At 38.3% G+C, this 14,216-nt stretch overlaps 1 protein-coding gene across 3 annotated transcripts in view; it reads left to right on the forward strand.

The window, feature by feature from the left end:
* The window catches only part of LOC126293519 (uncharacterized), a 49,580-nt gene that overhangs the window by 13,275 nt on the left and 22,089 nt on the right, over positions 1-14,216 (forward strand). For all 3 annotated transcript variants that reach the window (XM_049986770.1, XM_049986772.1, XM_049986771.1), the window contains exon 4: positions 9,136-9,261. In XM_049986770.1, the coding sequence (XP_049842727.1) occupies positions 9,136-9,261 (126 nt within the window). The remainder of the gene's footprint in view (positions 1-9,135; positions 9,262-14,216) is intronic.

The raw sequence follows: 14,216 nt of genomic DNA on the forward strand, positions 1-14,216 counted from the left end.
ATAAAATCTATAAAACCGACAGCATTTTACTCATAATACTTAAATATCTTTCTACTACATTCATAGTTTATCAAAAGCAAGCTACCATTGCTATTTCATTTTTCTATTTGTGTTATAGTATAATATATTCCTCCAACTCCCAATACTATGATATGAAGATAAACTAAGGGTGCTCTTGTTCGTAGTTTTTCATGTACCACATGTACATGGTAATATGCAATTAAATAAGTGACATGGGAATATTAACTGTCATATATTGATAACAAATTTAATCTATGGTACAGTTAAGTTTATGAAGTAATTAATTACCTATTATCTTATTGTAGTGGTTCAGTAGTCCAAAACAAGGGCTAGATGCTGTGCGTCCAGCTGTTGTGTATGTAATGGCCTACAGCTTTTGTTTTCATGTCGAGCTCAGTGCCCTTTTGCCTTCTTCCAGTTATTTTTACAGAATAAGTGATAGTAGAAGGTATTACTGTTTTAAAAGATAACAGGCTAGTCGAAGAAGAAAGAAATTGTCTCGGAAAACTAAAAACAGAAATACGGAAATAATTTAACTGGGACAATCAGTGCACATCAATCCACTGAATTCACAAAGAACATGAACTCTCCAGGGACCTTGAATCTTCTGAATGCATCTGTATTGTACAATCCTTAATTTTGTCCTGTGTCAGGGTGTAGTATATATACTACTGTACTTTCGCATGTGGTATGTCTTGCGCTTTGAATGGTCCCCTGTAGTGAGGGAAAGTTTCATTTGTCTCCTTTAAGTTTGAGCTATTATGAAAAATTATGTGCTAATACCAAATCATTATTTGAAAAATAAATGTAACAGCTTTATCATTAAAAGGGTTGTCTTTTTGTGCCTGTGTATACAGACTCTCCTGCACCTTTTCTTGCAATTTTCCTGAGTCTATTTGAAAGATAGATGTAAAGGATATTCATTAAAAGGCTTGAGTCTTTTTTGTGCCTGTGTATGCAGTTTCTCCTGCACCCTCTCTTGCAATTTTTCTAAGCAGTCCCTGACAATAACGGTCAGGTAGACATTTTAGACGACGTGTCGCCTGTAAATGTTTTATTCATAATCTCTTCCAGAGCTAATTCTGTTGACGTATGCTGTTGTTTAGTTAGAATTACCTGAAATTCTGGGACTATTGTGCCTGTGTAACATGTTTCATTGAACTGTAAGTCCTACACAATCATCCTAATTCCTTTTGTTGTTCTGCAAAATCTTCGTTAAAATGAGTGCTGTAGTCTGATCCATGGGCAATGGTAGCTTGCACATGTCGAGGCATGGATGAGGATTGCATTGTTGATGATTACAAGTGACAGTTGCAGTGCACATATGTGCATTCTTTCCAATTAAAGAAAGCATGTATCCTGCACAATATGTCTCTCTCTTGCTTATGCAGAAAGTATCATTTACCACCACCATCAGTGACGACAACTTGCAAAAAATGGAATAAAAATTCATTAAACAAGTTTTTATGATTACATTCAATGATCACATTAGCTACAGAATTCAGAGCAGAGCACTCAGAACACTATGGACACGTATTAGCTGTCGGGGAATGCATGGTGTAAGTGAGCAGAACAAGCCTACCTGACTGCCACTGTTCGTGACTAAAGTGTTAGTTAATTGTACTTTCTCTTGTACTGTGCGAGCTACAAATTTCTGTAATTCTCCTCCAAATTAGATGAAGCCTCAGGTGTTCTAATTATTCCCCCAAATTCTTGGCATTTTTCTGATGCTGGAACATGCTCTTTTGTCTCTGAGATTTGATCCTTAAAATGTTTGAACCCTTTAACAGCAAACTGACCTACATTGTTAATGTTGCCATCTGAGTCTTGAAACTGGTCTTTGACTTCCTCTTGAACTAAATCACGTTGGTTATCTACTTCATCCTTCAACTCCTCAGATAACTTTATCAGTGTTTTCCAAATTCATTAACTTGGTTTGTTCAGCAGTAGTTAATTTTTTCTTAGTTGATTCTAAGTTGTTGCTTAATTTTTCCACCTTATTAGTTGATTCTTCCTTTGTGGAATCTAAATTTAGTGCTTAGATCTTAATTTGCTGCAACAAGGCTCGTAGGTAGTCGGAAGCCTCTACGGCCATGTCCTTTGTGAATAATGGCATATAACGCAAATATACTGCTTTCTTTTGTTCACCATTTACTCAGCTAGATAAACTGTTACCTTACACAGTTAGCGCTAGCCTGATACCACAAAAAAGTCACAATATCTCCACAAAATGTTTTTACGATTTAAATTTCAACAGCTCACCCTTTCTGTTGAATTACACCTTCAGGTTGCGTAGCCAACACAACAGCAGTTACGATGCAATGCACCAGGGTGTGTTGTACTTCCTGGCAAAATTGATGTCTCAAAGGAAGTGATTCAGAGACTGCAGTTTGGCATACCGTGATACCCCTGCGCATTGCTCACCTACTACTGCATTACTGCTGTTGTCAGGATTCAAAATCTCCCTACCAAACCCACCAAAAAGTCTTCTTGTCTGAACCTGCTGAAAATTGCTTACATTTTAGTTGAAAAAAAATGCTTTTATGCACATGTCAACATTATTTTAGAACATGTGAATTAGATTTCAGTTGATGTATTTGTTAGTCAACAACTGTTGAACTGTGGATTGTTTTCAAATTTTGTTACTTTGTCCAGAATATATCAGTTCACTTTCTCCATACTATTTCGTAAATAGCTTTTGGCAATACAGATACTTACGTCCACTTATATCTTGTTAGTTTGTTTCTTTTCTGTTGATCTTGACAGGTTCATAATCTTTAACTTATTAATCTCCAAAATCTTGGAAATTTACACTTCACGCCTTCTTTATTGTCTTCCAGCTTACCAGTGGTTTTTGTCGTGATCACTGGGAGCCAAAATGAAGTGTACTTGACTCTCTACTTATACGTTCAGAGCTGAGTCAGGATACTCACTTTCGATCTGTCACCCACAGTATTGTGTGGTAATTTACCTTTAATGTAACTTGGTTGATATTAATATTCTCTTTATGTGGAGGTCCTGCAAAGCAATATCTCCATAGAACTACCTGTAGCTCCGGAAAGACTTCAATTCTTCTCCTTTGCTACTGGTGTTGGTGTATGGAAAAACGGTATCTACTCTGATTATGAAATGACATCAACATTTCATCATTGACTGTCTTGTATTTGTTTCAATGGGTGTACACACATCCTGATTGCTTCATATATTGTAGCAGATACAATATAAATTAAATACAACATCCTCCTTGAAGGTTCAACAGGAAGTATGTGAAATAGAGCTTCCAGTGTTTGTTGCTGTTTATATTCTTGGAGAGAGTGTCTGTTGCTTAACAGTCAAGATGCTGCCAAGCCGTGGCGTCAAAGCATAAAAGGTCTGCCCTCAGCAGGTGTAGACATTTACTTGGTGTCACATCTTGCTGGTTACTCAAACTGCGCACCTCTCCATTCAATTCTGCATTAACATGAAACAAAAGACCATGCGCAGTATGTGTTTCATGATTTATTCCCTACCTAATATTATTTTACTATTTTATCACAATTGTCTTTCCTTGTCATAAACAGGGAATGAGAAATGTTTGGCTAAATGGCATGTAACACTACACTTTGCAATTAGGAACCAACACACTTGGTACTACATTTCATGCATGATATAAATGTAAACCTTTGTATCCCATTTGAAAACACAAAGTTGACAATGCTCATGCAGGAGGGATGGTTAGGAGATGGCCAGTTGTAACACAGTCATATGTGCCCTTTACTAATATTCACTGTTCACATAGAACTTTTTGTACAATGTGTCATTTTCAAAATATTTAACTGTCTCAGTTAAAGCAAACACCCTGTATAATAATGAGTGGCAATAACTGAAAAGCCATTCTGGAAAAGAGAAATATGTTAAACACAATTATAAATTTTCTTCCAGCAGTAGTGTTAGTGCTGCAAGTTCAGCAGAAGAGCTTTAGTGAAGTTTGGAAAGTAGGAGATGAGATACTGGTGGCTAAGTAAAGCTATGGGATCAGGTTGTGTGCAATGCTTCAGGCAGATCAGTTGGTAGAGCACTTACCCATGAACAGCAAAAGTCCCCATTTCATGTCTCAATCTGGCACACAGTTTTAAACTGTCAGAAAGTTTCATATCAGTTCACATCCCACAGCAGAGTGAAAATTTCATTGTGGATAAATGTATATGTTGGGAAATATTACAGTTTTTGTATGGTGTTTAGCTCTATATGAAAGTGAAGTAGGACAATAAACAACTCAGACAAGAAGAAAATAAAAGCTTCCCATGAAGTGTATCCTTCATTGGTCCAGGTGGATGGAAGTCAGAAGACGCACGATCTGGGTTGTCGGGTGGATTAGGAAGAACAGTCCACTGAAGTTTTTTGAGCTGCTGTTGGGTGTGCAGACTGGTATGATCTCTTACTTTGTCATAGAGAAGGAGACATTCATTTGCAGAGCACAGTATGCTTCAGAGTTTATTGTTGCACCATGATGGATGACATCAAACAGAATAACCCCTGCAGAATCCCAGAAGGCTGTTGCCATGACTTTACTGGCTGAGGGTATGACTTTGAATTTGTTCTTCAGAGGAGAAGTGGTTTGGTGCTACTCCATGGATTACCATTTTGTTTCCAGTTTGAGGTGATGAACAAATGTTTCATCACTTGTGACTACCAGTATGTTCGACAAAAAATTGTCATGGTAGCAACAGTGCACAGACAGTCCTTCATAGTTCTTTACAATCTTCTGCTAGGCATTGAGGATTCCAGTGAGCATACACTTTCTAGTGCCCCAGTTGGTGGATGAGTGTATCATCACTATTAAAAGAGATGTCCGGTTGAGCAGAAATGAGTTTGATTGTGATCCATTAGTCACCTGGAATGAGAGTGTTCTTATGTTCCAGAATTACAGGAGTCACAGCTGTCTGCAGGTGGCTATGCAGGAGATCGGACAGATCTGTGCAGTCTAGCTTGTGATGAAGACAGACACCACACTCAATGACTCATCGTGCTTTTGTTCACTGTCAGCTCTCTGTAGACAGTCTGCAAGTGCGTACGAATATCTGCAGTGCTATAGTTTTCTACCAAAAGAAACTCAATGACAGCTCTCTGCTTGGAACACACCTCTGTTACAGATGCCATTTTGAAGGCTACGTATACCACCAGCATCTGTCAAAACTTCATGAGACTGCAAGGGCTGAAGAGGGAATATTCCACGATGTCATACAACAAATCCTGCATTTTTTTCAACTGAACTTGTCCTAGAAAAAAATTGTCACATTACTTATTGAATGCCTGACATATATTCACTTGAACCTACTTCCTGCAGTCAAACTGTGGTATCCCTCCCTGTCATTGGCCACAGCCCATACACTTTCCTCAGTTACCAAATTGGTGATTATTCCTTTCTTGCTGATTCTATTCACTGCCATTTTCCTAATCTACTGTGTCTAATCTTCAGCATTTACAGGCTACAGTAGAAAAATAGACTAATTTGGATGTTTCAAAACAGCCAAGAATTATACTGCAAAACATTTTCAATCACAACATTGAATCCCTTGTGTCCCGCAGTTTCGCCCACTGTTCATGTTTTGAAAATGATGCCTTGTAAGTAGCTGTTATTGTTACATCGATACTCAGACAATCTGAATTATAAATTGTTCATGGCATGTTCAAGCATCTCTATAAAAAAGTATCTGATTTCTGCACAAATGTTGTCTTTCAATTCTGAAATTGTCAGTAGATGTGTATCATGCACCCACTGTTTCAGGTTCAATGTGCAAGTTGCCGAAATGGCGTCAAATCAAAAGACTTCCACACAGGAATGGTCTACTTGATGGGAGGGACTAGTCACATGACATTTACATTTTACTGTTTCAGGTAGTTCCAAAGGAAATAATCACAGCCCGATAAGTCGTGAAGTCTTGGAGGCTGCAAAATGTTCCCTGTCTTGAAACTATGTAGTTACCAGATGCTCCGAGTATTGCTCCCTTTGAAATCCAAGCTAAATGAGATGTGGCACCATCTTTCTGAAACCGATACTCATTTGCAGGTAAACTGTTCAAGTGCACGGAATGTATTAACTGTGGCAGCATACCACTGATATGTAATTGTGGTTGCCCGTCCACATTGATGCTCAAAAAAGTAAGGACCAATTATGCCTATTGAAGAGACAGTGTGCCACACTGTGACTTTCTAACTTTGTAAGGGGCATTGATGGAGATTGCACCAACATTGGCCATTTTGTTTTGTGACATAACTACTGAGATGAAAATGTGTCCGGTCACTAGTCCATAGCAAATTCAAAGGCTTTAATTTCTCTCATTTTAGTCAACAGCTCAACAGTCATTCACTTCTCATAATGACTTTCATTCAGCAGCTCCACAATCTGTATTATGTATGGTTGCAAATTTAAATCATACAATAAAATTCCATGCACACTGCACTGGAAATTCCCACTGTTGCCACAGTTTTTCTCACAGAATGCTTTGGACTGCTGGCCACAACATTTTGCACCTCCTCCGTTCATTGCTGTTAAGGATGACTTTCGAGCCTTGTTGATGATTTCAGCTTGCTTCAAAGTATTTCACTCATAACCTGATTCCATGTGCTGATGGCACAGGATTGTTCCATCTAAGGTGAAATGACAACAGTATTCCCCTTTAGCAGCAGCAACATTCACTGTTTTTGTAAAATGCCTTCACAGCCACAGCATGTTCAGGCTTGCTCCAGTGCTCCATCTGAGAAAATAGGGTACCTACCTGGAACATAAGCTATTGGGAAAAACATAGTATAGCTGGAAAGGCAACATCGATTTTGACCCAATGAATGCTTATGCCACATGGGGAATAATAGATGAACTAATAATGGTTTCAGCATCATCTGGCAACAGATAGTTTAGTGGTGTAGCTACAAGAGTGCCATCTGTGGCTACCCTTTAGCAGGGAATGCTCACAGCCAGAACGGTCAGTGTGGTGCCAATGTGTGAAGCAAGTAAGTAACCAGTGCTTCCTACAGCCAACTGAAAAAGTTAGAAAGGGGTCAAATTGTGGCCTTCCGACTGGTGAGATGATCCTGTCAGAGAATTAATACTCAAGCTGGATGTGTTGTGTTAATTGTGCAGCAATGCTAGTATCAGTGGTTACAGGAAAATTCTCACATAGACTAAGTTCTGGGTGTCCACGCAGCTCAGACACCTGCCAGGATTGTCACACCAGAGCCCACGCAAGTCAGCATGAACTGTTATGAACCAGTTATTAGCAGTGGGACTCTGGGCACGCACTCGCTTCCACTCGCTCCACAGCATCGGCATGCACAGCTCAACTGATGCCATCAGAGGATCACTTGGAAGATGGAACGGCACGCTGTGGTTTTCAGTGATGATAGCATATCCTGCCTGCACACAAATTATGGCCGTTTGTGCATATGACTTAGATCTGGTGAGATCTGTCTCATAAGTGCATTCGTCTGAGACACACTGGCCCTACCATAGTCGTTAGAATCTGGGGTACAATAAGCTACAACTCTCATCCACCTTTGCTGTTTCCAGAGGCCCTAGAGTGCTTGGTATGTACAGAATGTTATTAGACCCCCTTTTTTGCCATTCTTGTAGCAGAAAAGTGATCTGTTGTTTCAACATGCTTGCCCGTATACTGTCTGTGAAACTATGTGCTGTGCAAGAATTGCAGCAGAACAAGAGATAGTAACAAGAATTCAAGCTGGGGGGGAAGATGTCTAGGAGCTGTGCACAACATCATAAGATAGAAGTTACTATCTAGGCAGGCAAAAATAAGAATACATGAGACCATCACCAAGCTAGTAGTCTGCTATGCAAGTGAGACATTGACCCTGACAAAGAAAACAGAAAAAAACTTATCACTTTTGAAAATAAAGTATTGAGAAAAATATATGGACCAGTGAAAGAAAATGAGCAGTGGAGAATAAGAAAAAATGAGAACGCAGACAATTATACACACTGCCTGATGTCTTAGCGAGTGTGAAAATTAAGAGACTAAGATGGTACAGACATGTGAGGAGGAGAGAGGAGAACGCGGTAGTAAAGGCTGCAATGGATGGAGAAGCTGAAGGAAAGAGACCAATGGGAAGTCCGAGAATGAGATGATGTATGATGTCTGCGTTTTGTGCAATAAATAGTATTCAAATAATTCGATGGTGTATAATCTGCGAAGTTGATGACATATATTTGAGGATTACTTGAAGTGGACAAAAATAGTTATATGCGATAAGTGTGTACATTAAAGATATATAAATTTGATTGAAAATTCTTTGATTCCATTATTCTGAACATGTTTTTCTGTGTTTTCTAATCACAATTGTTTGCAAAACTGTTTATTTTGATATGAAATTAAAACTTTTTCGTGGTACTCCTTCCTTTTATTTTCCAGAATAAATATCTTTTTGAGGTATTTCAGTAATGGCTATTTTTTATTGTAGCACTCTGTCTTCAGCAAACTGTTATGCTTCAACCATTTGTAGGCAGACATAAAGAGGTTATGATTTTTTAAAAATAAAATCATGTTTTTTCAATTTTTTTGATATCTGAATTTTTTATTCTTTTTTACTGGTTACATTATGCTATTAATTCAAAAAGTAAGCTTTTGAGAAGTTGTGAAAAAATTTCAAATAAACATATTCCCTAGATTCTTTGTTGTAACAATTGTCGCTGGTATGCAATCCACCCCAGCGTGTCAAGCACATCATGCCATAGAAGTGTGGCAAGTTAGGATTAAACAATAATACAAGCTGTTCACCCTTTTGTGAAGGATTGATTGGAGATTTTTTATCTGTACTTTACACATTGCAATACTAGCTGTGATAATACTTTCAGAACCTAGAGATTGAGGTAAGTTACTGGGAATTGAAATGTTTTTAATTTACTTAAGATTATTTATGGTTAAGTAATTTCATTCTTATGTTTTTGAGAGCATGCTGAAACTTTTAAATTCAGGATACAGAATTCTATACTAAAGTTCAAGCAATGAAGTAACTTGTGTATTACCTTTTATTACCTTGTGTTATTGCTGTTATATTGGAGCCTACTCGAGTTGTAGTTTTTATATATTGTTTTAATTCTTCAGCCACTCTTTCTCATTTCAGAATGAGTTTGTTGCAGTGCTTAGAAGAATGCCTGTAGGGACGCTCTATTTTCCTAGAGAGTCACTGACTTTATGTGAGAACGAAGAATGCATATATAAAGGAACACTGCATTCAGAAGCAGATTGTGTAAGTAAACATACTTTATGCATTCATGACCTGCAGAAATTTGGTGTTAAACAAATGATATTTTTATGAAAGTGGCAAATGAACTGAAAGTATTTGTAACATGCTTAGTGAAAAATGACTTGCCAAGTGCTTGGAGATGAAGTAATGTTCTTCTCCATTACTTCTGAAGTAGAACTTTATTGGTGGTTCTGTAGTTGATGAAGTATTTCTTTGGGACATAAACATTGATTACAACACAAAAAACTAAATAGGTGTTACATGTCTTCTTCTCGCTTAAAATTTTCCATGCTGTAATAAAATTTCCCTTTCAGTATTTTTCAGTGTTAGCTTCTTAAGTTTATGAATATTGGTAGAGATAAAAAGAACTCATATATGCATTAAAAGAGAAGATGTGTACTCAGAGAGATTATGTTGTAAAAAGTTTTAGTATTTACTACTTGTTTTCTTCATTTATAAAATCTTCCACAATGTAAAAATATTTGCTTTTTAAATATTTTTCAGTGTTTACCTCCATAGTGTCTAGTCTGTAGTCTTTGATCTAGGACACTGTTCTATTGCTAAGCTTCAAAGCCATGTAATATTTGGCATTTTCAAACAATGCAATATGTTGTTTGTTCTTTTGTCTTGTTTTATAAGCATGTGTAAAAGAATTTTCTTTCAAAAGTTGTGTGTCTTTTGTGATCATGATTTTTATTTGTCTCATATATTATCTTTTGTACAGGTATGTAGATCTACATATACCATACATAATATAATTATTCTTACAATGTAGACAATACACAAATAAAGTAACTTATACTGCAATTACATATAACAGCTTACACAATGTATACATATTGGTAAATAGTGCATAACGATTTACAATTCTATAATCTTTTAAACTACTGAATTTTACCCAGTACAAAAATATTTACAATACCAGAGTTCAAGAAATACAAATCTGTGACATCTTTGATTACATGAGTGGTTCTAATTCAAATTGGACAGGTAACACACAGTTGTCACCTTGGTTTCTGTTTCGCTATACATGCAATCCAGATGCTTCGTGTCCCCCCCCCCCCCCCCCCCACCCCCGCCCCTCTTTCACTAGTTTCTTTGAACTCTGCAGGTGGGAACTAGCTTTACAACATTTCTTTTCTCACTGCTTGGCCTTAATTTACTTCAGTCTCTTCAGACTCAGCATTTCTTCTCAGTAGCTATTCCTTTTTTCACTCTTTTAGTTTTCTGTATCTTTTATTTTATTGCTTGTATATTTTTCCCTGTCCTGCTACCTCTATCATGTATAACATACTTAGCTTTCCAACAAGGAAAACTCCAGGTTGGAATACCAAAAAAGTAAGGAAAGTAAGACACAATTAAAAGACACTTACACATTAGCTTTCAGCCACAGCCTTCATCAGAAAAAGAGAGAGAAACACACCATTCGTAGGTACAAGCAAGCAAATCTCATGTAAACATGATGGTCAACTCCGGTATCTCGTACCATAATGCAGCTGTCACGTAGAATCAATCTGGAGGGGTGGGGAGGGAGATGGGATAGCAGTATGTGTGTGATGGAAGGGAGGAACACTGTCTGACACAGTGTGTGGGGACTAGGTTGACAACAGTGGCAGTGTTAGGTGGTTGTGGAGCAGGGAGATGGGGAAAAAAGGAGCAAAAAGGAGAGGGGGGGGGGGGAAGATTGGCGGTTGCATGGGCAGAGGGTGGGTAACAGTGAGGATGGGATCTGAGAATAGGGAAGAGATGATAAGACAGAGAACATAAAAACAGTTGGGTGGAAGGTGTGGGGAGTGTCCCTGAAATAAGGGACATCCTACTCGGGATCCTTCCCACTCTTCCTCAAATGGTGTTCTGTTGCCCACTCAATCTCCATAACATCCTGGTCAATCCCTATGCAGCTGCCAATCCCAACCTCTTGCCACACGAACCATATGCCTGTGGAGGGTCCAGGTGCAAGACCTACCCAATCCATCCACCCTGCACTTCCTATTCCAGTCCTGTCACAGGCTTATCCTACCCCATCAGAGATCAGACCACCTGTAAAAACAGCCACGTCATATACTAGCTCTTCTGCAATCATTGCACAGCTTTTTATATTGTTATGGCTAACCATCAGCTGTACACCAGGATGAACAGCCAGTCAAACTGTGGCATAACATGCAGCTTAACATGACATGCTCAATTTCAGTGGCTGCTTCACTACCTGAGCCATCTGCATCCTCCACTGCTCCATCAGCTTTTCGGAACTGCATAGATGGGAGTTATCCTTACAACATGTTACCCACTCCTGAAATTATCCTGACTTCAACCTATAGTAATTCCAACCCCACAGTCCTACATCACCTCCTCTATATTCTCATCTCACACCCTCTTCATGTGCAGCAGTCTGCTTCTCTTTCCCCACTCTTTCCTTTTTTGGATGCATTTGCCTCACCCCCTTGACACACACACTCACAACACTGCGTCTGTTGGCAGTCTAGTCCCTGCACACGCTGCCAGGCAACATACTTCTCTCTCCCCACCTTTAGACTACTATCCCTTCCCCCTCCCCACCTCTTCCAGACTACTGCCTCCATTCCACGTGTCAGTTGCATTCTGGTCGAGCTGCTGGAGTTGATGGTCATGTGTTCATAAGGTGTGCTTGCTTGAGCAAATGAATGGTGTGTGTTTCTTTTTATTTTTCTAATGAAAGCTGTGGCTGAAAGATGATCTTTAAGTGTCTTTTAATTCTGCCTGTCTGCAACTTAGCAAGTCATCTTTACAGTAAGTAGCAATCTATCTTTTCCTTACATTGTTGGTACTTAGCTTTTACTCTTGCAAACTCTTGCACAATGTTTTGTCAGTAATCTCTGTCTTCCATATTACACTATCGTCAGTGTATAAGCTCTCAGGTTTTCAGATCTCATCTGGTGCAGTCCCCAACAGAAGACAGTTTTGCCTTATCATCCCACTTGCCAAGTCTATCCTGACACATGGTTCTGGGTGACTTCTCTGTGGTTCTCCATATTTCCTAAACTGGTAAGCCCTTTCTATTCACCCACGTACATTTTATTGACAAAAGTCGTAAGGGATCTTCTACTTTGAAAACAGCTTGTGCCCTCTTAGTTTTCAAGTAGACATAGTCATCGCCCGATGACAAGAATAATTGTACAAGAATGGGGCTGCTACACCAAAAAGATTCACAATGAATGATAGGTAAATGGATAAACTAAAAAGTAAGTGTACTTGTGGGAGAAAGCAGGAATAAAATACAATGTGTGAAAGGTAATTCATAAGTTGTACAGAAACCAAACTCCAGTTGTAGGAGTCAAATGATGTGAAACGGCTGTGTTATTTGAGAAGGGAGTGAGACATTGGCCAATCAGTAAAGAAAACTGAGGAGAGATTGGGAAAGGAAGGTCAAGCTCACAATGAAGAAATAAAAGATTTGAAATTTGCCAGTGACACTGTAATTCTGCCAGATGGCAAAGGACTTGGAAGAGTAGTTGAATGGGGTGGATAGCATCAGGAAAAGTGGTTATAAGATGGACATTAATAACGGTAACACAAGGGTAATGGTATGTAGTTAAAGTAAATCAGTCAATCCTGAAAGAATAAGATTAGAAAATGAGACACTGCAAGAAGTAAGTTTCGCTGGGTGGGTAATGGCGGCATGTGCAAAGTTTTATCATTGTGTTACAATGATTGCCTATAGCCATTTCACTTACAAGGGTAATAATCTCTCTATATAAAAGGCAATATCCCAAGTGACCACCTCACTGACTGACTCATCGCCTTCCAGCCCAAACCACTAAGGACAGAAACTTGCAATTTGCGGAGGGTGTGCTCTTATACTGCAAGCATCGTTTAAGAAGTGATTTGATATTCTCTCCCTTAGAGGGTGTAATAGCAGATGAGGATTTTTTTTTTCAAAAATATGTCACTATTTATGCAATTTCGAAGCTAGTCTTTTGAAAATAGGTATTTGGTTTCTTGGTCAGAAATAAAGGAATATGTATCTCATCATTTTTTTTTTTTTTTTTGAAATTTAACCCTTATGATGATGGAATAGTGGGTGAAAGTTTATTTGAAAATATATCATTATTAAATAACTGTTAAAGTATTTTTAAAGCTTCATCCATGAACACTAGTATTTGACTTCTCAGTTATAAATAAAAATACATGTTTCAATGTTTTTGGAAATTTAGCACCTAAGAGGGTAAAATAGGAAAGTTTTTAGGGAAATACTTCATTATGCAAGCACTCATTATGAAGCTGAAGCTATGAACATTTGTATTCAACTTCTCTGTTAGAAATTAAAAAAATATGCATGTCATTGTTTTTTGTAATTCAGTCTCTAAGGGGGTGAAACAAAGGTGAAACATTTTATGAAAATATTTCATTGCAAAGTGTAGTTTCAACTCTCTGAGACTGCGGATGTGAGTGCAAGTTGCGCTTGCGTGAGTGTGTGTGTGCATGTGTGTACATGTGTCTACTGCTGACAAAGGCCTTAATGGCCGAAAGCTATGATTGTGTGAATCTTTTTATTGTGCCTATCGTGACTCAGCGTCTTCGCTATATGGTGAGTAGCAACTTTCCTTTTCTCATATTGTTTCATTGCAAAAGCATCTTAAAGCTAAATCTTTGAATGTTGGTCTTTGGTTTCTCAGTTAGAAATGAAAACATATGTGTTTCACTGTTTTTGGGTATTCAACCCCTGAGGGGGTAAAATAGGGCATGACTGGTTCACTGACTCATCGTTGTCCCACTGAAACCACTGAGGAGAAAAACGTGAAATTTGGAGAGGAATGTGGATCTCACACTGAAGGCATTGTTCAAGAAGGATATGTTCCAAATTTCACTCCTAAGGAGGTGTATTAGGGTATATGAAAGGCTTTTTGAAAGTATGTCACTATTAAGGCATGTTTGAAGCTAGAACTATGAATACCGATATTTGCTTTCTTAGTCACAAATTA

The sequence above is a fragment of the Schistocerca gregaria genome, chromosome 10, assembly GCF_023897955.1.
Source record: "Schistocerca gregaria isolate iqSchGreg1 chromosome 10, iqSchGreg1.2, whole genome shotgun sequence".
Lineage (NCBI taxonomy): Eukaryota > Metazoa > Arthropoda > Insecta > Orthoptera > Acrididae > Schistocerca > Schistocerca gregaria.